Here is a 24,862-nt window from a genome sequence, read left to right on the forward strand (position 1 = left end):
AGCACGCTTCTAGCAGTTCGAATCAGTCGAGCCATTGGGGGTTGGGAATCGGATATTTGAAATTAGGGTTTAAGGATTTTGGGGTTTTAAGTTAACAGTGGAGCATAATTGGGAGGAAGAAGAAGAAGATGGATTAGTGAATTGGGCTTTGAACGTTCAAATGTGCATAAACGTTTAATGGGCCTTAAATTAGGCCCATTCAAATTAGGAAGAAGGAAGTTTCAACCCCATAAGTTGGCTTGGCCTGGATTGGTGGATACAAACAGCAAAGATTGCATTTTGGGCCTTCAAGTATTGACTAATTCAAAAATAAGATTCGGGTTCTCAAGCTACTGGAGTGGAGATTCAAACTTGGATATAAAAGAAGATGGAAATGCTGGTCTGATTAATTACCCTAACCCACGTATACAATATTATTATTATTAATATTTAAAATAAACTATGGTGACAGAAAGTCGAATTTGTGACCTATTTCAAAGTTGTGAAGGGGAAATATCACCAGACTAATAACTCGTTGGTTCGTCTGATCTGCTTCAAAGTTGAAATGCAAGATATGAATGAACTTAGAGGTTTGTACCTTCTTAATTACTTGTCCCTCTTGTAGGTGTCTTTTTTTGTAGATCCCATATTATGCTCAAATTCATGCCACAACTTGGTTTGTAAACCACCCAACATGCCCCCCAATTAAAAGCTTGAAAAAGAGTGAAAGCAATGGCAACAAAACTGGATAGCTCCACTATTCCAAGCTCTAGAGTGGATTTAATGGTTAATTGTGCTGAAATGTAAATCCTTCAAAAAAAAAAAAAGGTCTGATTAGACAAAGTATACTATACATTAATGTATAATGCTTTTTACGTACAAGTAGAGGTAGCAAATCCGTTTATTAGATTGTTAATGTGTATTAATTAAGATCCATTTAGTTTGATTTCATCTTTCACCATCATCATCATTATCAACTTCACCTTTATATGATGATGATATCTGTTGATGCATAAAATCAGTGAGGACTTTGGTACAACAGAAAGTGTCAAGTTTGTGACATTCGCTAGATTGTTTCGGTCACTAGTGTGGATAAGTATGTAAATGGATAGAGACAGGGAAGCAAACATAAGATGTACGTGGTTCACCCATATTGGCTACGTCCACGGAGTAGAGGAGTTCTCATTAATTGTGAAGGGTTTACATAAGTACATAGGCTCAACTCTTATCTTGTGAGTACTAGTGAATGATTTAGTACAAATGACATTCGAAAATATTGTGAGAGAATGATCTATATTTATAGAAGAGAGTTTCTAGTTTCATTCTGACATTGGCACGTGTCGTGTTGTGATTGGCTTCTGATGTTAACACATGCCACGCTATGATTGGCTTCTGATGTCGACACGTGTCGTGCTGTGATTAGCCTCTTGGTTGAAGGAAAACTCTTCTGGGTCATTGACGGTATAACGTTGACCAGTGCTCAGTAGTTTCGGAATTGGTCAAGTATGGTACAAATAGTGCACTCCTAAGTTCCCGAGTGAGGGAAGCTCCTCGGTTAGGGACTTGCAAGATCCAAGCCATTGAGTAATCACGAAACTTATAAGTACCGAAGTGTGGTATCATTTTCACTTGCTTTATCTGTCTCATATGTAGATGTGGCATCTTCTCTAGAAGTACTTTTCCTCCATCTAGGGGTGGTATCTTTAACCGATGAAGATGCACAAGGTAATGTATCAATTTCACTTGAAGCTTACTTGTAGTTTCGGGCTTGGTCAAGTGCGATACAAACCCTATAGTAGGAGTCCCCAAAGTCGCCGAGCTAGGAGATTTACCGAAGGAGGTAACTGAAAAAGTAAGCAATCAAACTTCCAAGCAAGCAACCTGGATCAGAGGTTCGACTTCGGCTTCCGGTTGATTGTTCTCATTCTCCTTGTGTCATAAACAACAACAAGGATAAGGAGAAGCAAATGAAGAATAGATGATATGAGATACTTTTTCTTTTGAAGAAGTAACTTTCCACAAGTTTATTCTTAAACTGGGCTGGAGTGTTTTCTGGTTTCCTCCAGAGTATAAGGCCAACTCAAAAATTTGAGGGTCAAAACAAGTTCATCAAATCTAAAGAACGTTCGACCCTGATGATATGAGATACTTTTGCTGTTGACAAAGTAGTAGATGTATCGGCACGTGTTCTGATACGCTTGTCTCCACATGTTTCCTTGTATCCTTCTCACTTGCCCTATTTGTTCCTCAGGCAGATGTGGTATCTTCTCCGGAAGCTTGATTCCAGGCGGGTACTCGAGAGCAATGCCAGGTAAGTAATCAGGTAAGGGGTTCCAGGCAGTCAGTTCCTGACTGGAAGCTTGATTCCAAGTGTTGACTGATTGCTCTCTTTCTCCTTGTCTTGCAAGTAAGAACAAGGCCAAAGGAAAAGACAGGGAAAAAGCATGATATGAGATACTCTTGCTTTTAACCCTGATGATATGAGATACTCTTGCTCTAGTGTGGCTTGTTTGCAGAAGTATTATCGGGGGGGGGGGGGAAAGAAGCTGAGTATTTCGAGAGACTCTGCTGAGAGTGCCCTCTCGGATGTGAATAAAAGTTTAGCATTATTTTTTATTTGCAGGTCTGCCTAGCTGTGGAGGATGAAGGTCGACATATATAGGAATTATCCCAACAACGAGTGGTAAAGTTATTCCTTTACCTTTCTCAGTCATAACAATGTAGTGAAAGCTGCAAGATTCACGTGTTTTAACTTTGTCAGAGCACTTTGAAAAAATGGTATGTGGTATCTGGAAAGTTGATGTTGCATGTGAAGATTGCAAATAAGCTTTATCCAAGGAAATCTGGCTCTCGAAGTTCAGATAACGGGGCCTTTTCGATTTTCAAGCAAGCAATCCTGTCGGGGACCTGGCTTTCGAGATTCGAAGAACGGTGCCTCTTCGATTTTTGAGAAAGCAATCCTGTTGGGAGTCTGGCTTTCGAGATTCGAAAAGCGGTGCCTCTTCAGTTTGTGAGAAAGCAATCCAGTTGGGAGTTTGGCTCTTGAGATTCGGATAGCGGTGCCTCTTCGATTTTTGAGAAAACAATCCTGTTATGAGTTTGGCTCTTGAGATTCGAAGGACGATGGCTCTTCGATTTTTTAGCAAGTAATCCAGTTGGGAGTGTTTTCTCAAATGTGAGTAAAGGTTGGGCATTTTTGCCAGTCTGCCTTGTCACGGAGCACGGAGGTTGACACACATAGGGACTTTCCAATTATCAACCAGTGGTGCTGTTCATTTACCCTTATGGGTAATAGTAGGGTAGTTGGACCTTCAAAATTTATGTGTCTAAACTTTGTCAAAGATCTTTGGCAAAGTTATTTGTGGTACCCGAGGAGCTGATGTTGCGTGTGGAGGGTGGTGCCTCTTCAAAATCCGAAGAGTGGTGCCTGTTCAATTTTTGAACCAACGACCTTGTTGCCCTTTCTTTTATAAGGCCACCAATTGTGTGCAAGAAGTACATTCAGAGAGTTATTGCTTGTATGAATTTTCCCTTTATTTTTGTACTTCAGAGCTTTATTGCACCTCATTTCTCCTTCATCATTTTTTAGAATGTCTGGCCCATCCGACTGTCGTTTTGACTTAAACTTTGGTGAAGAGGCAGTCCTGCCTTCTCAAGACAACATATGGCGCCCATCCTTCTTATCCCTTACTGGTCATCTTACCGTTGGGGATTTTGTGATGAAGAATGATATGACCGCTGCGGTGGTGGCCAGAAACCTTCTCACTCCCAAAGATAACATACTACTTTCTAAACGGTCTGATGAGTTCGCTGTTAAAGATTCTCTGGCTTTCAGTGTTCAATGTGCAGGTTCTGTGTCTAATATGACCCAACGCCTATTTGCTTGAACCCGCCAAGTTGAATCATTGGCGGCTGAAGTGATAAGTCTCAAACAGGAGATCAGATGGCTCATGCATGAGAATAAACAGTTGCACATGCTCGCACATAACTATGCTACAAACATGAAGAGGAAGCTCGACCAGCTGCATGAATCTGATGGTCAGATTTTACTTGTCATAAGAGGTTTGTGGGTTTGTTCCAAAGGCATTTATTGCCTTCGTCTTTTGGGGCTGTACCGTGTAATGAAGCTTCAAATGATCAACCTTCGGTGCCTCCTCCTTCTGGGGTTCTGCCTGGTACTAAGACTCTGAATAATCACCCTCTAGTGCCTCATCTTTCTGGGGCTCTACAGACTACTGAGACTTTTTCTGAGCAATCTTTGTGAAGGCTCCCTCTTGTTTGTTTATTTTGATTCATGTATATGTACATATATGTAACTTAGCGGAAATATCAATAAATAAGTTTTGATTCATTTTAACGTATTGTGTTAAATACACCAATGCCTTATTCACTCAGTTCTTTGAGTTTTTTCTTTTGTTGAAGCTTGTATGTTGAAGTTTTGTGAGTGAAGCATGTATGTTGAGGTAATGTTCCCTTAATTTCCCGAGTGAGGAAAACTTTTCAGTTGGAGACTTGAAAAATCCAAGTCATTGAGTGGTCGTGAGACTTCCAAGTATCAAGGTGCAGTAGCATATGGTAGGAGTCCCCCAAATCTCTGGTCGAGGGAGTTGACGAAGGAGGTGTCTTGCTAGTAGCCAAGTTTCCAAAGTAACAAAACTTCACCATTTTCCTTTCTAAGTGGTAGCCCAAAACTCCTCATTCATATATATTTGTTATGAAAGTTGTTAGGTCCAAAGAAGATGAGGCCTAGGCAATTTTATTTTATTTTTTTAATTTTCGATTTTTTTTCTTTTTTTTTTTCAATTTTTCGATTTTTCGAATTTCCGAAAAATATAGCTTTTGTGTTGAAGCTTTGTAGGTGAAGCTTTTGTGGGTGAAGTTTTCGTGGTGGAGGAAGTTTTGGGGGTGGGGGAAGCTTTTGTGGTGGGGGAAGCTTTTGTGGGTGAAGCTTTTGTTGGTGAAGCTTTTGTTGGTGAAGCTTTTATGGGTGAAGCTTTTGTAGATGAAGCTTTTGTGGGTGAAGCTTTTGTTGGTGAAGCTTTTATGGGTGAAGCTTTGTAGGTGAAGCTATTGTGGGTGAAGCTTTTGTAGGTGAAGTTTTGGAGTTGAAGCTTTTGTTGGGTACTATGAATTGATTTTGCTTCACACTATCTTGATCAAGATAGTGTGAAGCTTTTAAGAATTTGTAGTTGTCCTCCATTGATGAAGTTTTGTTGAATTTCTTTTTTTTTTTTTGTTTTTTTTTTTTTGGAAACTAGAAATTTGAAAATGTGGGAGAGACAACATATACAAATTTTGCTTCCACACTGTTGAGCAAGAGATTGTGATGCAAACCACACCTTGTAGTAGTCGAATGTTTGGATGAACTATATAATTGAATTTGCTTCAAACAGTCTTGAATTTGCTTCGAAGGTTTGAGAATTGTAGTTGCCCTCCATTGATGAAGCTTTTGTTGGCACCATAAATTGGTTTTGCTTCACACTGTCTTGATCAAGAGTGTGTGAAGCTTTTGAGAATTGTGGTTGCCCTCCATTGACAAAGCTCTTGTTGGCACCATAAATTGGTTTTGCTTTACACTATCTTGATCAAGAATGTGTGAAGCTTTTGAGAATTGTGATTGAACTCCTTTGATGAAGCTTTTGTTGGCACCATAAATTGGTTTTGCTTCACACTGTCTTGATCAAGAGTGTGTGAAGCTTTCTACGAGTTGTAGTGTTTGCATTGTTACAGAGGGTAAATGTCTGAAGCAGATGCAAGAGAGCTGAATAGCTTGATCTTCGTATGCCATGCACTGAAGTTGTTGTTGGCTTGCAATAAGACTTTGTTAGTGACTATAACTCTTGTTGGGCATAAGTGCTCCCCTAGTTGAGTTGTCAAGCTTGAAGGTTTTTTATTATTTGTGAATGCTAGGAATTCACATGTACAAGTTGTACCACTCGTCTTCTGGTAGGTGGAATGAATGGTGAATTGCTTTCATCACTTGGTTAGTGGTACGAATATGAGTTCCTTCATCACCTTTCATCACATTTCATCACCTGGTTGGTGGCACGAGGATGAGTTCCTTCTTCACCTGGTTGGTGGCATGAATGGCAAGTTGCCAAATGATATTAGAGTACGAGTTGTATATTTCATCACCTAGTTGGTAGCATGAAGATGAGTTCCTTTTTCACCTGGTTGGTGGTATGAGTGACAAGTTGGCAAATGATATTAGAGTATGGGTTATACATTTCATCACCTGGTTGGTGGCATGAAGGAGAGTACGGGTTGTACATTTCATCACCTGGTTGGTGGCATGAAAGAGAGTACGGGTTGTACATTTCATTACTTGGTTGGTGGCATGAAGATGAGTTCCTTCTTCACCTGGTTGGTGGCATGAGTGGCAAGTTGCCAAATGATATTAGAGTACGGGTTGTACATTTCATCATCTGGTTGGTGGCATGAATGGAAAGTTGCCAAATGATATTAGAGTACAGGTTGTACATTTCATCACCTGGCTGGTGGCATGAAGGAGAGTACGAGTTGTACATTTCATCACCTGGTTGGTGGCATGAAGATGAGTTCCTTCTTCACCTGGTTAGTGGCATGAGTGGCAAGTTGCAAATGATATTAGAGTACGGGTTGTACATTTTATCACCTGGTTGATGGCATGAAGGAGAGTGCAGGTTGTACATTTCATCATATGGTTGGTGGCATGAATGGCAAGTTGCTAAATGATATTAGAGTACGGGTTGTACATTTCATTACCTGGTTGGTGGCATGAAGGAGAGTACGGGTTGTACATTTCATCACCTGGTTGGTGGCATGAAGATGAGTTCCTTCTTCACCTGGTTGGTGGCATGAAGTTGCCAAATGATATTAGAGTATGCGTTGTACATTTCATCACCTGGTTGGTGGCATGAAGGAGAGTACGAGTTGTACATTTCATCACCTGGTTGGTGGCATGAAGGAGAGTACATGTTGTACATTTCATCACCTGGTCGATGGCGTGAAGATGAGTTTCTTCTTCAAATTTCATCACCTGGTTGGTAAGAATAAGGGCAAAGTGTCTATGCACATTGTAGCAAGTGTCGAATAACACAAAGTATGTTGAACCCTTTCAAAGCACAATTGGCTTATGTATGAATGTGTTGGAATGTATGATTGAACGAATATATTGTGAAGTTGTTCGTTTATTTATATAGTCTTGTTGACATAGACTTTGTTTCATGTTGGAAGCATTCATGTTGAAGCTTTGAACCCGAGTGTTTCATTACTAGGAATGTAAGAGGATTAGGACCGAGTTGTCTAAATCACCTCTTTATTGAATTCATACCAAGTAGTCTTCGTTACATAAGATGTCGACCAGCTGAAGCTTAACACTTGTACAATGTAAGTTTACTTGTAATAGTACTTCAAGTGATCAGCGTTCCATGGATGGCCAAGGGTTTTGCCATCGGAGCTTCTAAGCTTGTAGGAGCCAGGGCGACTGATCCCAACAACTTCAAACGGTTCATCCCAGTTTGGATTAAGTGTTCATTCACTCGGGACTCTGTCGCAAAGTAATATTTTCTTCAATACCCAGTCCCCCACTTTGAAAGAACAAGGTTTGACCCTTGAGTCATAATAGTTGGAGATGCGCTGCTTGTAGACGACATTCCTCAAGTGAGCCTGGTTTCTGTGTTCCTCGACTAGATCTAAGTTGAGGGTAAGTTGTTTGTCATTTTCGCTTTGCACGTAGTTCTAGACTTAGAACATTGCTTACTCAAGCTCAACTGGGACAACTGCCTCTGTACCAAAGGCAAGTGAGAATGGGGTTTCTCATGTTGATGTTCGATACGAAGTGCGGTATGACCAAAGAACTTGGGGTACAAATTCTGGCCAACAACCTTTAGCTTTGTCCAAGCATGTTTTCAAAGTTCACTTGATTATTTTGTTGATGGCTTCAACTTGTCCATTAGACTGGGGATGAGTTGGGGAGGCAAAACATAAGTTAATGCTAAACTTAGAGCAAAACATCATGAACTTATTGTTGTCGAACTGTCGCCCGTTGTTAGTGACTATCGCATTGGGAATGCCAAATCTACAAAGGATGATGTGTTGGTCAACATGTTTACTCTTGACTAGCATATCATCAACGTAAACTTTTATGCTCTTCCCAATCTGTTCGGCGAACGTTGAATTGACCAGTCGCTCCTACATTCTTTAGGTCGAAGGGCATGACTTTATAGCAATATAGTCCCCTATCAGTAGTGAAGGATGTGTGTTATTGGTCATGAGGGTTCATGAGGATTTGGTTGTATCCTGAGTAAGCATTCATAAAGCTCGAGAGTTCATACCTTGCCGTAGAGTCTACAAGTTTGTCTATGAGAGGAAGAGGAAAGTTATCATTTGGGCATCCTTTGTTTAGGTCGGTGTAATCGACACACATTCTACACATGACCTTTTAGAGCAAGAGACTTTCCTTGGTCGGATTCTTCTTAACAAGGACGACATTTGCTACCTACGTTGGATAATTGACTTCGCGGACGAAGCCTATACCTTTGAGTTTTTCAACTTCTGCCTTCATTGCCTCGTACCGTTCAACGTCATAAGATCTTCGCTTCTGTCTCACTGGCTTGGTCTTGGGGTCAATACTTAAGCGATGACAGATGATATCGGGAGAGATGCTTGGCATGTTCTCATATGACCAGGCGAAGACCTCAGTGTTCTCTTGCAAAAAAGAGATCAATGTCAACCGAATGAGTGGTGACAAGGTGGTGTCAATCTTCACCATGCGATCCGGATAATCTTTTGAGATAGAGACCTTCTCTAACTCTTCAGCGGGTTGTGTTTGCTAGGTGAAAGAGTCATCTCGATGATCGTCGGGTTGACTGTTGCCACTGTGAAGAGCCAAGTTGGCTTCCTCCGGGTTGGTCTTTATGATTTGGTCATGTATAGAAAAGGTTTCCTTGGGCACAGGCAGATGTTGTTGCTTGACCGAAATGTTGTAACATGACCGTGCACTAAGTTGATCTCCTCTGATGTAACCATTACCATATGGGGTTAGAAATTTCATCAACAACATATGTGTGGATACCATAGCCTTGAGATCATTGATGCATGTGCGTCCAAAGATGACATTGTATGCCGTTGGTCAATCAACTATCAGGAAGTTAGTGGTAATGGTAGCTGTGTAAGGGCATGTACCAATGGTGAAAGGTAAGTGTATGTTTCCTATAAGTTGCACGATATCACCGGAGAAGCTTATCAGAGGAGAAATCGAGCGATCGAGCAAGTGTTCAGCTACATTAAGTGCCCTGAAAGCTTCAGCAAATATGATATTGACTGAAGCCCCTGTTTCTATTAGGATTCATCTTATTTCAAAGTTGGCAATGTGAGCCTCCACGATCAGTGGGTCGTTGTAATGGTGGATGATACCTCTTTCTTCCTCAGGGTAGAAACATATTAGATCCCAATTAGGCTTTTGATACTTGCCTCCCCTGATGTCTTCCACATGAAACATTTGGTGGCCAGGCCTTAAAGCTCATTCACTGTTTTTCATAGCCCTATTGGAAGATTCAGATATGGGTGTGCCGCCGCTTATGGAATATATCATATTAACTTAGCGTTGGTTACGGTTATCCCTTGAAGGGTGAATGAGGAATAGATCAATTTTTCCTTCACGCGCCAAAACTTCAATATGATAACGAAGGGTGATACACTTCTCACCGTCATGGCCATTATGTTCGTAGTAGCAGCAAAACGTGCATGCGTTCTTCATGGGCTTGTAACCCAATTGCCTCGACATTGGCTTCGGTATCAGGTGTGCTATGCTGGGGTAAATGGCCACGCATGTGGCGTTCAAAGGTGCATATGTCTCATACCTCGGGGTAGGGCATGTCCTGACACGTGCTTGGTCCACTGTGTTAACTGCTTGGGGCGGGCATTATTGTAGCGATACCCTTGGTTATCGCGATAGTGTCCCTTACTCATTTTACTAAAATGGGACTGGTGAGGATGAAAATCTTTCATTTTGCCTTGAGATTGATATGTCTGTTGACTTGGCGAAGTATTAAGTAAGGCATGAAGAGGCACCGTTGCCGTTTGGAAGGTCGAGGTCTTCTCATTTGGTTGGATATGGCTTCCACTCCCTACTTGTTGATAAGGGGTGGCTGTGGGGGGTTTCCCTTGATACGTCATTGCCTCGGCGGAGGTATGGTTGTAAGCCTGTGCCATCACCTCAGGGTAAGTCTTCCAAGTGTTGGCATTGATCATGTACTTGAAGAAACAATCACGTAGGCCTGCCGTGAAGGCTTTGAGGGCAGTCTTGTCGTCTGCCTCAGCACAACGGGAATAATCATGGTTGAAGCGGCTAGCATACATACGTAATGACGCGTCTGGCTTCTGGTGAATAGTGTACAAGTCATCCGCAGAGTGCAAGCGATAGGTGTGGAAAATGTGTTGAGAAATAAACAGTTTCCTCAATTCCTTAAATGAGTCTACTGTCTCAGGTGGAAGACAACAATACCAGTTTAAAGCTCCGCCAAAGAGGGTGGAGGGGAAAAGAAGACATCGCTCTTCGTCGGTGTGCATCCGGTATGCCATGGTGGACTCAAAGAGGTTAAGGTGTTCAATCGGGTCCTCCTTTCCAGTATAGAGTTGTAAGCCAAGCTTCTGCTTTGTCTTTGCTTTGAGATGGGTGTTGAGGATCCTCCTTGTAAGAGGGCCAGGCCTAGGTTGCTTCCAATAAGGTATCTCAGTTTGTCGTTCGGCTTTCAATTTGTTTACTTCCTTAAGAAGCTGTAGGACAAGAGGGTCCTGAAATGAGTCATGTACCACTGGAGCTTTCTTTCGTAAATCTCCATCTCCTCTTGGAATTAGGAAGGTTTGATCAAGAGCATGTGACTTTTCCCTGGACTCGCCGTACTGACTTCCAAGGTATGTCTGTCGGAACATCTCTGAGTCCCCTATACCTTCGTGTTTCTCTAGGACTTGTTGCCCCTTCCCCAAATTGGTAACCGGCCTGGGACATGGGAAGGGACCGAGTCTTTCAGAGACCCTTGGGTCATTGATCTTCGAGCTTACATGGATAAGATTGTCTTGACATTGCTTTACGAAGTCTCGGCAGTCACGATAAACGACTTTCAATCCTTCCAACCCTTATGCAATGAGGTGTCTTCCTCCACTTCTCTTGCTTCGCGTCGAAGCAGCTGGGTTGAGAGAAGTCTCATGTTGATCAATGTTTTGAGGATTAGCTCACTCCTCATCAGGGATACACATGTCGAAAGAATGTGACCCTCCGTGTTGGGGGGCACCCAGATGATGGTTGATGTCCATAGGGGCAACAAGCTCATGTGTTTGAGTACGCTTAGTTTCGTGAAGCGTCTTAAAGAGCTTCTCATACTGCTTATGGATGACCTTATTCTTCATTGTTATCTTATTGTTTTGAGCTTCTAACTCATCGACTTTAGCTTAAAGAGCAACTCTCTTTCATTCCTTCTTTCGTTGCTTCGCACTAGGTGCAAGAGGGGTGTCATTCTGTGTGTTGTGGCTTCCTTTGCTCCCTATGTTGGAGAGGGATGCCTGGTCAAAAAAGAGTGTACGAATGGTGGAAACCAGCTTGACAAAGCTGAAGATAGTGGGAATAAGTGTCGTTCCCACAGACGGCTCTAAATGTTGATGCACAAAATCAGTGAGGACTTTGGTACAACAGAAAGTGTCAAGTTTGTGACCTTCGCTAGATTGCTTCGGTCACTAGTGTGGATAAGTATGTAAATGGATAGAGACAGGGAAGCAAACATAAGATGTATGTGGTTCACCCAGATCGGCTACGTCCACAGAGTAGATGAGTTCTCATTAATTGTGAAGGGTTTACACAAGTACATAGGTTCAAGCTCTCATTTTGTGAGTACTAGTGAATGATTTAGTACAAATGACATTCGGAAATATTGTGAAAGAATGATCTCTATTTATAGAAGAGAGTTTCTAGTTTCATTCTGACATTGGCAGGTGTTGTGTTGTGATTGGCTTCTGATGTTGACACGTGTCGCGCTATGATTAGCTTCTGATGTCAACACGTGCCGTGCTGTAATTGGCCTCCTGGTTGGAGGAAAACTCTTCTAGGTCATTGACGGTATAACGTTGACCGGTGCTCGGTAGTTTTAGAATTGGTCAAGTATGGTACAAACAATATCAAATTAAACAGGTCTTAACATATATCCATTAACAACGCAATGATTGATTTGTCACCTCTACATACAACGTGGATGTATATGCACTTGTATCTACAATGCTCATCTTGATAAATTTGTAAATGCAAAGGGATACATCTCGTGCTTGCTTACGGCAAAATATCAACTCATAATGATATTTTGGCTTGGAATGAATAGCAACTTAATTACACTACATTGATCAGGCCCATCACTGAGATTTCCCTGTGCGAAATTTATAGAAGAACCCCTCTTTACGATAATTTTTCGAAAAAAGTAGGACAATGTATTGATGCTAGAAAACAATAACTTAAATCAAAACAACATTTAGAACTCACTGATTGTAAAGTTACAAATATCATTAAATTATAAGTAAAAGAAGCTACAAACATAACTTTCGCTACTTAGTCAAAAGCAGTTCAGTCTTAACAACCAAACAAGAATAAAAGCATGAAACATTCTAACTTCAAGGTTTCACTTTAATATAATAATATATAGCATTATTATATAATAAAATTGGAAGAAAAGAAAAACATTTTTTACGGTGTTGTTATTGGCACTTCAAATATCAATATTTACACTTATAAGGAGTGTACAATCAATAAAAGCAATTCTTTTAATATATAGAATTATTACTTATAAATTTTAGATGGCAAATTTTTATGGGGTCCTTTCAAATTTGAGGCCCTGTGCAATGATACACTATTTTTGTAACATGTCATGCTAATGATATGAAAATATGTGAACGTTTCTTTTCACATAAATCTTTCTCCCTTATACGCCCATTTTATTGATACACCATTATCGTAACATGTCATGCTAATGATATAAGAATATGCGTATGTTTCTTTTCACATAAGTCTTTTTGCCGTAAGGGAGTCCTAAAAACCTGACATGACCTATGGGTTGGTGTAATAATTTAAGGACATGGATCCTCTCCGAATCCATGCATCATAATCTTAGGGATCCCCTGATTTGGGTTATTGAAATTTGATCCAATGGCTAAAGTTATTACAACTTTTAAAATTGACCCTTGTTTGTAGTTATTGGATCAAATTTCAATAGACCAAATTGGTGAATCCCTAAAATTAGGATGCATGGATCCAGAGAGAGGATCCATGTTAATAATTTAAGGCCATCCCTTGAATGATAAGACATGAAAATGCTGAAACGGTACCCCCACGATCCAACATGCATGATGAAAAATGGGTTACTCGATGATTGTTGGTATCGGTAGGGCTTCAAATTTCCAATCAAAGATTATTAGATAAAGATTTAGTTGTCGCATAGCAGATCATCAGCTTATCTGGACACATGGGTTCGTTCATGCGGTTAAGATAAAGCATGCATGCTAACGTACGTATATAGTTGTTTCTAACTTGTTTGGGTTAGACCGCATCGCAAAATACAAACCTCAGTGACAAACCTTTTAATTTCACTCATGCACACAAGTTTTCGAACTTGATTTTTCCTTTCTTCAATATCATTTGTATGAGATGAAAGGATTAGCATTGTTCTTGCACAAGGATAACACGTATAAATTGACAAATGGTTCAACTTTTTTTGTGAGTTTGATTCGTATTATGGTTGATCTAAAATCTTAGTTGTGTAACTTTAAAGAGTTGGTTTAATGGAAAGTGAACAAAAGTCTAGAATCTTAACTCGAATTTGAACTTCTACGGATGTATTCTTCGGTAAGGTATCACTATCAGAAATTACTATTTTTCCAACTAAAATTAGCCAGACTAAAAGTTGGGTAAATCAGTTTCGTCCAACGAAAAATAACTCTTGATCGGGTAAACGTGGTCAACCCTTTGGTTTTTTTTCAGATGCTTCATGCAAAGAAATTTGGTCGGGTAAGTCGTAGGTCGTTCGGCAAACATTTGCCACCAAGGGCAAAAAAAAGGCACGAAACCACTCAAATATTGTCCAACAAACTATAAAAAGTTCAGTCACACAAAGGCTTAATTTGGTCTTAGGATTTAGAGCGACCAAAGCTATACGAAAAAAGAGAATTAGTATGTAAATAATGTGTGACAGATACTTATATTAAAATTATAATTTTGTGATATTTCATTATATAAATGATATGGAATTAGTGATTCTAATACTAAAATGGTATCATCATATTAAGAATGTGGGTGCGTAATCTCATTAGTAATTTGGTGCATCAATCATAATTTATTTTGGAATGTGAGAATTATATTATACGTCAGCGTGATAACATAGTACAATTAATTACTAGAAAGTTACAAGCAGTTGTACAATATAAAATAAAATAAAATTATATTTTATTAAAAATGATGTTACTGTAATGTTATGTCATTCTCTAAGTTGTTCATATCCTAATAAGGGATTTGCAAGTAAATCCAAATACAACTAATTAAAAAATAAAATAAAATATACATATTTGAAGCCTTGAATTAGTAGCTTTGGTTTCTGCAAATTGGTACATTAATATCCGAATTTTGTATAACACCAAGATTTAAGAAGCTATTAAAAGATTATCAAATTTGAGTTTCTTAATTGTTTAAAAATTAGATTTAGAAAGAAGGGTGAAATCAAGACTGTCTCCATTGTACGTGACAGTTGCTCGTGGCATTGGGCACATAAGCCAGTCATGCTAACGGTGGAACCCAAATTGGAGGCAGATTGTCTGCCCTCTTGTTTGAGTGTCTTTCTCATCCCCTCATATTTTGTGCGGTTACAATTAAGTCACGTCAACATTTTATATTAATTTTTTTATAAAGATAATAAGACAAAAAACAATAAGAATATAAAATGTTAACGTAGCTTAACCGTGACTGCACAAATAGAAGGATGAGAAGGGAACCCAAATAGGAGGGCAGACAATCTGCCTCCACCCAAATTACCTCATACATTCTTCCCTTCTTCTTCACCCTTGTGTGTTTATATATAAGGCCAACACTGCTGTGATACTGTTTAGAAAGGTACTATCCGCAAACCTATTTTACTTCTTACATACTTTTTAATTTCTGACAATTAGATTGAATGAACAGAAAAATATTAATAGACAAAAATGACAAGATTGTGTGGAAGGTAAGAAAGAGTGGATGAATAGCACTACCCATTATTTATCAAAGAGGTAATGCTAGGGAGGCTAAATTTGTAGTTTGAATTTGCAAATTAAATGACATGGAAGTTGATGATTGAAGTATGAATAATACTAGACAGACTAAATTTGTAGACAAAATTTGAAAAAGTAAATGATATAGAAGTTGACAATTTGATTATTACTTAAACGTTAATAAACATGCTAATTTTATCTACAAATTTAGTCTCCTTACCATTACCCTTGAAATAGTACTTAATTGTAAGTATGTTTATTATTTATTGATGACATATCATTTAATTTATAAATTTTGTCAACTATAAATTAAGAAAAATTCACAAGTCTCCCATTTGTCCATATCAAAAAAGTAAATAGAAAACTTTAATAGGAAAACTTCGGACCTATTGGGATTGTTTCTTGATGATTCAAGGCGTTTTATGACAATTAAAAACACTTATAAATACTTTTTGGCAAAAACTTAAAAGTATATCGCCACTACATGAAGTAACACTGCTATCAAACTGATTGCATCTTGGCATCAGAGAAATTTACGAGCACAAGATTATTCTTTCCTATTTGTCCTTAATTTCACGTTGAAAAACGACAGATATCACATTTTGAACCACATCTAACCATCTTTTTAATAACATGGATTCACCATTATTGTGGCAATTCGTTCCAATAAAACTATAACACATGTTAAGTTTTTTAACATAAAATTATATTACTAAATCAAAACACCACGCATTGGTGAACACGTTTTAGAATGTAAATTGTTCTCCTCCCTAAGGTACCATTTGATACGCAGACGGGACGGAACATGACATAATGGGACGGAACAGGATGAAATGGAACGAAGGTTCACTACTATGTTGGTATACACTCGGGCTGGAATGGAATGAAGGATTAAATGACAATCGTACCCTTCACAGATTACCCATCACCGGTTTCCACCTCTTCCTCTTCTTCCTCCACTCTTCTCATAACTCTCGTCCTTTCACCTACTTTTCCCAGTACCCTTATATTCTTCGTGTTTGTTTCCCCATAAAATTTCCTCTCTTTGGCTTTCTCAGGAACCCTTTATCTGATCAGAGTTTTCTTCGTTTTGCTGTTTTTCTTCTTTGAATATAGAAATCAAACGCAAAGAAATTTGCTTTTTGTTGGGTTTTTGTCACTCAGTTTCCCGGAAAATTTGAAGTGCGATCAAAGAAGCTTAATATCCCGGAAAAACAAGAGAACTCAGTTTTTTAGTTTATCTGTTGAGGTAAATTTTGATTTTTAATGAATATTTTATCCTAATTGTGCATAAATGGAGAGATCTCTAGAATTTTGATTAATTTTCAAAGTGAAAATTAATGAAAAATAAGAGGGGTATTATTGTCCAAAAAGTTATAATTTTGTGTTTCATGGGCTGGAACAAGTCATTCCAGGAGGAGGGTGGCACAAAAAATTGACTAAAATCTGTTCCATGAGATAGCACCTCCCAGGCAAATTGACACACCAAACATGGAATGAGTGCGTCCCGTCCCACTGCCCTTTATTGTATCCCACGTACCAAACGGTACCTAACATCATCCATTCCCCATTTCCTTCCCACTTTAGTGCCAATAAACAAGGTCAAATATTTAAGGAGATGGATTGTATGCCCTTCCCATCTCATGCCCTTCCCATCCCCTCCTATGGTCAAAGTTAAGTCACGTCAACATTTTATATTCTCATTATTTTTTGTCTTATTATTTCTATAAAAAAATCAACATAAAATATTAACGTAACTTAACCATAAGAACAAAAAATAGGATGGCATGAGATGGGAAGGGCACACAATTCATCTCCAATATTTAATCCCCTAATCCCATTCCCAACAAATTAACCCAAAGAATATTGCATAAAGCACACCCACCAAGGCAAACCAAGACTTAACTTATACGTTCGGTTGGAAGAAAGTTAAGGGCACCACCTTTTCCCTTCCCCCTTTCCCTTTCCCTTTCCCTTTCTCTTCAACAATCACCCCAACTCCACCATTTTCTCCCTTAAAAAATCCAAAAAAACATGACAGGATTTTGCAGCGGGTGGAGATTTCCGTCGCAAAAAAGGGCACTAGAAGCCTAATCCCATTTTTTCCCAGAAGTTTCCTTTTCTCCTCTTCCTTGCCGGTGTCTTCGTGGCGGCTACTTTTTGGTACGTTTCAGTTTTTGAATGGTAGTTTTCCGTAAATAACTCGACTTGTAGGGCTGTTTTTTGTGACGAGCAAGTTTACCGCCTATACAAAAGCTTCCGCTTTTTGCTATATAACCGAGCTCACGGCGTAAGCACTTTCGGCCGCCGGAGCTGTCTAAGATTCGTCCTCCAAGAAAAAGGATTAAATTAAATTAAAAAATATCTGGAAAACAAAATTCTCCGAATCTTCTCTTCCCGTTTCGCCCTCCCGAAGCCTCCAGAATTTCCGAGGCGCCCTCGGCTTTGGCACTTCTCGCTGGCTTTTGGGGCAGCTGGAGCTCTCCGTATTCGAATTCAATTTTTGTTCGGGAGTTTTTGGATTCTGGTTTTTTTTTTTTTTTTCTGGAGAGAGAGAGAGAGAATGTTGTGTAATATGATACTGGTGCCTAGAAAGAAGAAGATTGGGAAGGTGCCGGTTTATCTGAACGTGTACGATCTTACGCCGATCAATGGGTACGCGTATTGGCTTGGTCTCGGAGTCTACCATTCCGGCGTCCAAGGTAATAGATTTTATTGGGTTTTTGTTTTTTATTTGTGTTATTGGGTTAGCTTCTGTTTGGTTGCCGAGAAAGTTTAGATCTGGCTGTGTGTTTTGGTTGAATGAAGACTGAAGAAATTGGTATGAAAGTCTAAATTTTTGGATGTGGGTTGTGGAATTTCGATTCAGTTGAACTTGGGTTTTATGTTTTAGGAAGAATCAAAGAGTTCCTGAGTGATTTGATTCAGAAAATTTTGCAATTTGGGTAATTAGAATTCAGTTTTCATGTTTTGGGGTGTGATAAATTCAGAACCTTTACTCTCCAATGAACTCAATTGCAAGCAATTTTCCCAATTTTTGAATTGATTTTTGTTAAATTGGGTAGTAGAAACAGTAAGGTTTCATATATATATATATATATATATATATATATAGGGAGGTATTATTCGCATTTCAAAAATCTCATTCTACACTTCTCACAGTGTATTTTTCTTTCCTAATATAGAAAGTTTGGGGTGTAGAATGAGATTTTTGAAGTCCTAATAACAATTCCCTATATATATATATAGTAATTTCTGTTGTTTATCATCAAACACTCAGATATGATGTAATCCATTGATTGAGATTTTTATGTTAGACTTGTATTTAGATGTTTGTATTTGTTAATTGGCATGAAATGCTTTATTGTAATGTGATGTAGTACATGGCGTTGAATATGCTTTTGGAGCTCATGACCATGCAACGACTGGGATTTTCGAAGTGGAACCGAAGCAATGTCCCGGCTTTGTGTTTAGAAAATCGATTTTGATCGGAAGAACGGATTTAGGTCCGAAGGACATCCGTGCCTTTATGGAGAAACTAGCAGAGGAGTACTCCGGAAACACATACCATCTTATCACCAAGAATTGCAACCACTTCTGCAATGATGTTTGCACCAGATTGACGAGGAAGCCTATTCCTCGCTGGGTCAACCGCCTTGCTCGACTTGGTAAGAAATCAAACATCTCTTATCAGTTTTTCGTTGTCCAGCCATTATTAGTATAGCACCACTGCGAAACAAAACCACTATTAGTAGTATACCATGAATGCCAATGCCACAGGATAACCGAAACTTAAATTGTTACCCCATCATCATAAATTTGCATCTTTAGATTCAGTTCACTGCACATAGGACTCAAAACTCATTGAAAAATAACAATTTGGATACAAATGATTCTATATTGTTAATTATCTGTCCATTGTATAATCTTTTTGGTATGTCTATGATGTTAGAAGGCAAACTTTACAACTTATTTCTATCGGAATGCTGAACTTAGAGAACGTGTTAACCAGAAAGGTATTCATACTCATACACAGAGATTGTTCTCGTTCCCTAGTAATTTATTTGCATCATTTTGGTGAACTTTAGGTTTCTTTTGCAATTGTGTTCTTCCTGCTGGTCTGAACGAAACAAAGGTTCAGCAAGTAAGATCAGACGGGGTTTATAACGGAGACAAGAAGAAACTGAGAAGCCATTCGACTAATAATGCATCCACAAATCCTCGGTCCTCTTCATTAAAATCTTCCACTGCAGCGTCTACAGGCAGAAGTAGTAGACAAAGACACTGCGTTCCTCCGTCTCAATCTTTGATCCATTCTTCCTCAACCTCGGCGTTGACTATAAAGCTTTGACACCGTTTTTTAGTTTTAAGACTTTATAGGGTTTTAGAATTTCATTTACAAAAGACTGGAGGAATTGCAAATTCTAATTCTTTCCCATCATGTAAGCTGTTCCAACTGCTATGTAAACAGCTGCTTGAAATTTGTTGAAGTGCTTCTGTTTTCTGTAAAAAGAATGTTTCATATTTTGACATTGGTGAGAAGTGAGAACTAAGGTTGATGGTTTTCAAATTGGTTTCTTCTTCGGGTGAAGCTATCCACGTACCTTCTCAATTTCCAGCCCTCAGATTGAATGAATCAAAGAAGGTCAAAAGACATAAATTAACAAGGGGTATGTGGGAAGTAAAAATGTATGTGGATAGCACCACCCTCTTCTTAACTTCAAGAGACAATACAAAATGAGAATTAAGTCACATGTGCAGACCTACGAATGTTCGGATTTAGCCGTATGACGCCTCTCAAACAAGCACAATTTTAATTGTATTATTACATCCAATCTTACGTTGGTCCCGCCTAGTGCAAAACTTGTCATAGACAGGCAGTCCTACGAAAGTTATGATAGGCAGTCCTACGAAAGTTTCTCTATGAATGTAAGCGTGGATTGTAGAGTGGGTGGGAGACCCTAGTGGGTTTTCTCATTATGGATTAGGTAAAAGACAGCTTGTTGGAGCTGGTTTTTGAGATGCCTTGATTCGATAGTTGGTGATAAACTCATCTCGGTGGTTGGTTTCTGAGCTCTTGTTCTGGTCCTGGTTTCAGTTTGGGCTTACTTAGGCCTAATTCACACAGTATTATGATAACCCAATCACTATTTGGGCTTCGGCTTATGGATTCTAAATTAACAAATAGTCCTACAAGATAGTATGTGGGTTGGTCTCATTTTTTTTTAATTTAAACTGAGGAGCGGAGGAGTGAGTTAAGTCTTACAATGAACCAACCATAATAACTTTGTTGCCTTTAAAGAGAATCAAACTCGGGAACCCTCATTTACAAGTGAAGTTGAATACTACTAAATCATAATACTAAGTGGTTTGGTTGGTCTCATTAATTAAAATTATTTTTTAAAGACTCACCAAAATAGCAAAGTGATTGCTAAAGTAGATCTCGGTTAGGCCAGAGGACCATGGCCCCCTTTTGTACTTACGTCGAATCTCCGATCTTCCTTGTGAAGTATGGTAGATTAAAATATGCCTTTAGAGAAAAATAGAGTGTCTACATATTAGTTTACACCTCAATTTCGTACGGGTTATTTCACAAATAAGCTTCTCAGAACTCTATTTCATTTTTGTGAATCGAGCAAGTAAAATGAATATATCTAAAACTAACAACCACAACTTATTGTCAAGTTTTCCGGCTATGATGATGAAAATTGCTCAAAGTTCATGAACCCGCAGATCCCTAGTTCTAAGAAACTTGCAAACCACCATACTTAAAAGCACTTGGAAACTTGGCTTGCATGTTACAACTAAAGCATTGACTTATTTTTATAACTTGTGCTGTAAGCAATGTGAATCATTTGGTGATTAAATTCGTTTTTTTTTTACAGGGAGAAACGAATGCCATTAATTTTACTTGAAAGCAGTTCACTGTTTTGTGAATGTTAAGTAAAGATACCTAGTATCGAAAGAAATCGACAAATCCCATTCCCGCCCAGAGCAAGACAAGACAGACAATCTGCATGTGAACTGTGAAACCCTACTTCTCTCTCCTGAGTCCTTCTCTCTCCTTCTCTCTCTCTCTCTCTCTCTCTCTCTCTCTCTCTCTCTCTCTGTGTTGTGCCTTTTTATTAGATTCGACAGAGAGAGATGCCCTCTTTTTACAAGAAGCATCTGGACAACAACTCTGCACCTTCAATTCAACCCCACCTTTGAATCAACACGAGAGATTTTTTACAACGGTTTCACGGAGTAGGATTCCCTCCCCGCCTAATCCCCTCCCACTCATTCTCATTCTTTCACACTTTCTTTTTTGTCTTTCTCTCTCTATAAAAGAAGTTAAAACAAGATGTTGATATGACTTAATCGTAACCGTTTAAATAGAATGAGAGAGAAGGAGAGGGTGATTTGGAGGGGAGAGAATCGTGGCCGTTGATTAAGCTTCTTACACACTACTGTTTAATCATGGTTGTTGATTTCGTTTGGTTTATTCAATCTGATGGCTATAAATAAAATAAAATAAAGTGCGTGAAACGCTAAAAAGGGTGTGTGAAAATCACCTCCCTTTCTACAATACATGGTGTGCAAAATTCACCGATGTTTTTGTCGGTTAGAATTGTGGAGCAAAAAATAATTAAGAAAATTATAGAGGCAACACGTGTACTTTTGGGTATAAATGACAAAATTACCTTTGAGGCACATCGGGATTCTCACACGCATACAACGGACAATAACGGCTTAATCAAGGAAGAGTCAAAGGTGATCAAAATGATATTTATTCAAAACCCACTCATCACTCTTCATCAAATCCTCACTCAAAAGGTAATTCCTAAGTTTCCTATTCAATTTGGGATTAATTGCCAAGTTAGTTGCAAGATATTATTTCACATAATATCTTGCAATTATACTCACAATTTGACCATATGTGGCTAGCCCCTATTCTCCAAATAGGGCCAGTCACTCCCCTATAAATAGCCATGTTTTCCCACTAAAATGCAAGGTCGTTCTCTTCCCAAAAATTCCTAGACACTTTCTCTCTCAAATTCTAACTTTGACATCGGAGATTCTTCGGCCAAAGTCCCCATCATTCATCATGGGTGCGTGCGGCTTTTGGTCTTAATCTTAGGTGTTATTATTTTGCAGGTACTTTTTCATCAAAAGAGAAGACGACAAAAGTTTGCATTCACAAGAATGACAGTGATTCATGCAAATCCAATCTTTTCAATGCGCTGGCACTCTCATGCATTGGTTCATTGTAGAAATTTCATCGACATCGACAACTAGGTACATTGTATTGAATTGAAATGATGATGAGAAAGGCAAATGCTTGGATCCGGCGAATGCATTCAAGTTGATCTTAGACGTTAATGGTTTGTGACCTGCGCAAGCATCTTCCTTTTGAGTTCTACATGCATGAATTCTAGAATCAGCATAGACATGCTAGCGACGGATCCTAACGCTTCTCTTCCTAATCAAGGTACTGTACCCTAAACAAACTTGCCAAAAGTTAACTGAAAGAAAAATCAAAGAAGGCAATGCATGCATGATACCGACTGAAAGCGAACCTCTTTGGGCCGTAAATAAGGTGGATTGAGTCTTGTTTCCTATGGTAGGCTGTGGGGGATTTTCATATTAGCAGAGAAGACTGCATACAAACACGTGCGTATTGGATAGCATCACAAAGCTTATTGCGCCAATTTGACAACTTCAGCAGCTGATGCTTCAACACCCAGTACAGAAAGGAAACCTATATGAAGAGTTTTATTTGTCAATGAAACTACTCATTCAACAATTCAACGTTCAGATTAACGTTGTATGTGAATAAATGTAGGGCTGTTTGATTAGAGCAATTTTCGCATTAGGTAGGACATAATGGGTTTAAGTGAAAAATATTTCATCCATAAGATGATCAGACGATAATTCGTAACGAATATAACTTAGGCTTCTTGAATGTTACTTTATATATAAGGATTAAATAGTCGCTTCGCCGGCAGTCCATCTATTTGGGTGTTGAGAAGACTCACAAAGTCACTTCATCCTTTCCTTGACTACCATCGTATGATTCATTGGTTATAGAAATCAAATAGAAGACGAGTTGTATGAAATACAGACCTAGAATTCGTTTACAACACTGAATCATCCTTTGGTGATTGGCTTTTGAATGTTACGTAAATAATTTTCGTACATATATTTTCTCATTTCGTACACCTGTATTTATCCATGTAGCTTAATTATCCTTTGATTATTCAACCCTCCTTTAACTTAAATGCAAGGCGGGAATACAGAGGAAACTGGAAAAGCAGAGTCTCTTCCGGCAGCAGTCAAGCTTACCACCAATGCCAGTTATGCCATGAAAAGCTTCTGAAGAATCAGACGACCTTTTCTGTCCCAATACTCATTCATTTCATTTGACCGGTTCATACATTTAGCTTTCTGGGTCAGGTCTGGTCGCCCAATATTGTCCTTTTACTTTATCAATTTTCGTGACCCCAATCTACCGTCCGATCACAATTTATTAGACGGTGTTATTCTCACTCATATTTGTTTTTTATATACTATTTTTATTTTTTAATCATCAAATGAAATGGATTGAAAAAAATAAAAATAATAAAAAAGTATATCACATAAAAGGAGTTGTGTGAATGCGCCGTTTATTTATCGACCAAAGAGACGGTCAGCAAATTTCACGGTTCAAATTGCGCCTAAATGACCAAGATATTGCTTTTATTTAATTTACACACACACACACACACACACAAAACCGCTTAATTCCTAGTGGCAGAATCCAAATCCTCTTTATGAGGATTTCGGAATACACAAATCATGTCCGTTCATCGTACTTCATACGGTCATAAATTATTTTAATTTTTTTATTTAAAACTAAACGTAAATAGTTACGATGAACGAACACGATCCTCACAAAGAAAATCCTATTGGCTAGTGGCATTCCTCTCACTTTCAAGTTCGATTATCGTCAAAAACGAATTTGAAATTATAAGGCATAATTCACTCTTCGAACTTTAGTGTAATAATATTATTTGTTAAAACAAAAAAAAACACCAAGAAAATAAACTAAATAGTAGAAATATAAATAAATAAAGTACATGCAACATGCCCAGTGTCGCAAACTTTGGAAAATTTCATCTGAACTACCTACCATAGTCCCAAACAAAATCTCAAACAAAATCTCACAGCTCACGACCAGATGTCAGAATCTTAAAAGCTTAAGGCTTTTTTGTTCTTATTTTTGCGCTTTTTGATTCTCTTTGCTTTTTTCAGCATAAAAAATATATCTTGCTTAAGAATTTAAACCCGAAATGTCCTGAATTGAAAAGTAATATGCAAACCACTCAAAATAATCAACCACTTCGCATAAAATAATAATTAGGAATTTCCTTCCAATAAATAAAACTCGAATAAACGCTATTAACTGCATTTAGCAGATAAACTCTTTCAACTACTTAAAACTATTAATCGAGATGTAGTGAATTGAAAAATAACGTCCAAACCACTAAAACAATCAAAAGTCCCAAACATTGAGTGGGAATTTCCTTCCAACAAATGAACCTCGAATAAACGCACTTAACTGCATTAAATGAATAAACGTTCTTAACTGCTTGAGCTACTAGTACGA

The 24,862-nt window shown here is 38.5% G+C and overlaps 1 protein-coding gene across 1 annotated transcript; it reads left to right on the forward strand.

The window, feature by feature from the left end:
- The first annotated feature begins 17,260 nt into the window (after positions 1-17,260).
- LOC126631867 (deSI-like protein At4g17486) lies at positions 17,261-19,804 on the forward strand. The gene is made up of 3 exons (XM_050302060.1): positions 17,261-17,936; positions 18,615-18,902; positions 19,323-19,804. The coding sequence occupies exons 1-3, from the start codon at positions 17,798-17,800 to the stop codon at positions 19,583-19,585; spliced, it is 690 nt and encodes a 229-aa protein (XP_050158017.1). The 5' UTR covers positions 17,261-17,797; the 3' UTR covers positions 19,586-19,804.
- The last annotated feature ends 5,058 nt before the right edge of the window (positions 19,805-24,862 follow it).

Source organism: Malus sylvestris, chromosome 8, assembly GCF_916048215.2.
Source record: "Malus sylvestris chromosome 8, drMalSylv7.2, whole genome shotgun sequence".
Taxonomy (NCBI): Eukaryota; Viridiplantae; Streptophyta; class Magnoliopsida; order Rosales; family Rosaceae; genus Malus; species Malus sylvestris.

Coding starts and splice junctions, on each gene's coding strand:
- LOC126631867 (XM_050302060.1), top strand. CDS start 17,798: ATGTTGTGTAATATGATACTGGTGCCTAGAAAGAAGAAGATTGGGAAG. Junction 17,937..18,614: donor CTACCATTCCGGCGTCCAAG/GTAATAGATTTT, acceptor AATGTGATGTAG/TACATGGCGTTGAATATGCT. Junction 18,903..19,322: donor CAACCGCCTTGCTCGACTTG/GTAAGAAATCAA, acceptor GGTGAACTTTAG/GTTTCTTTTGCAATTGTGTT.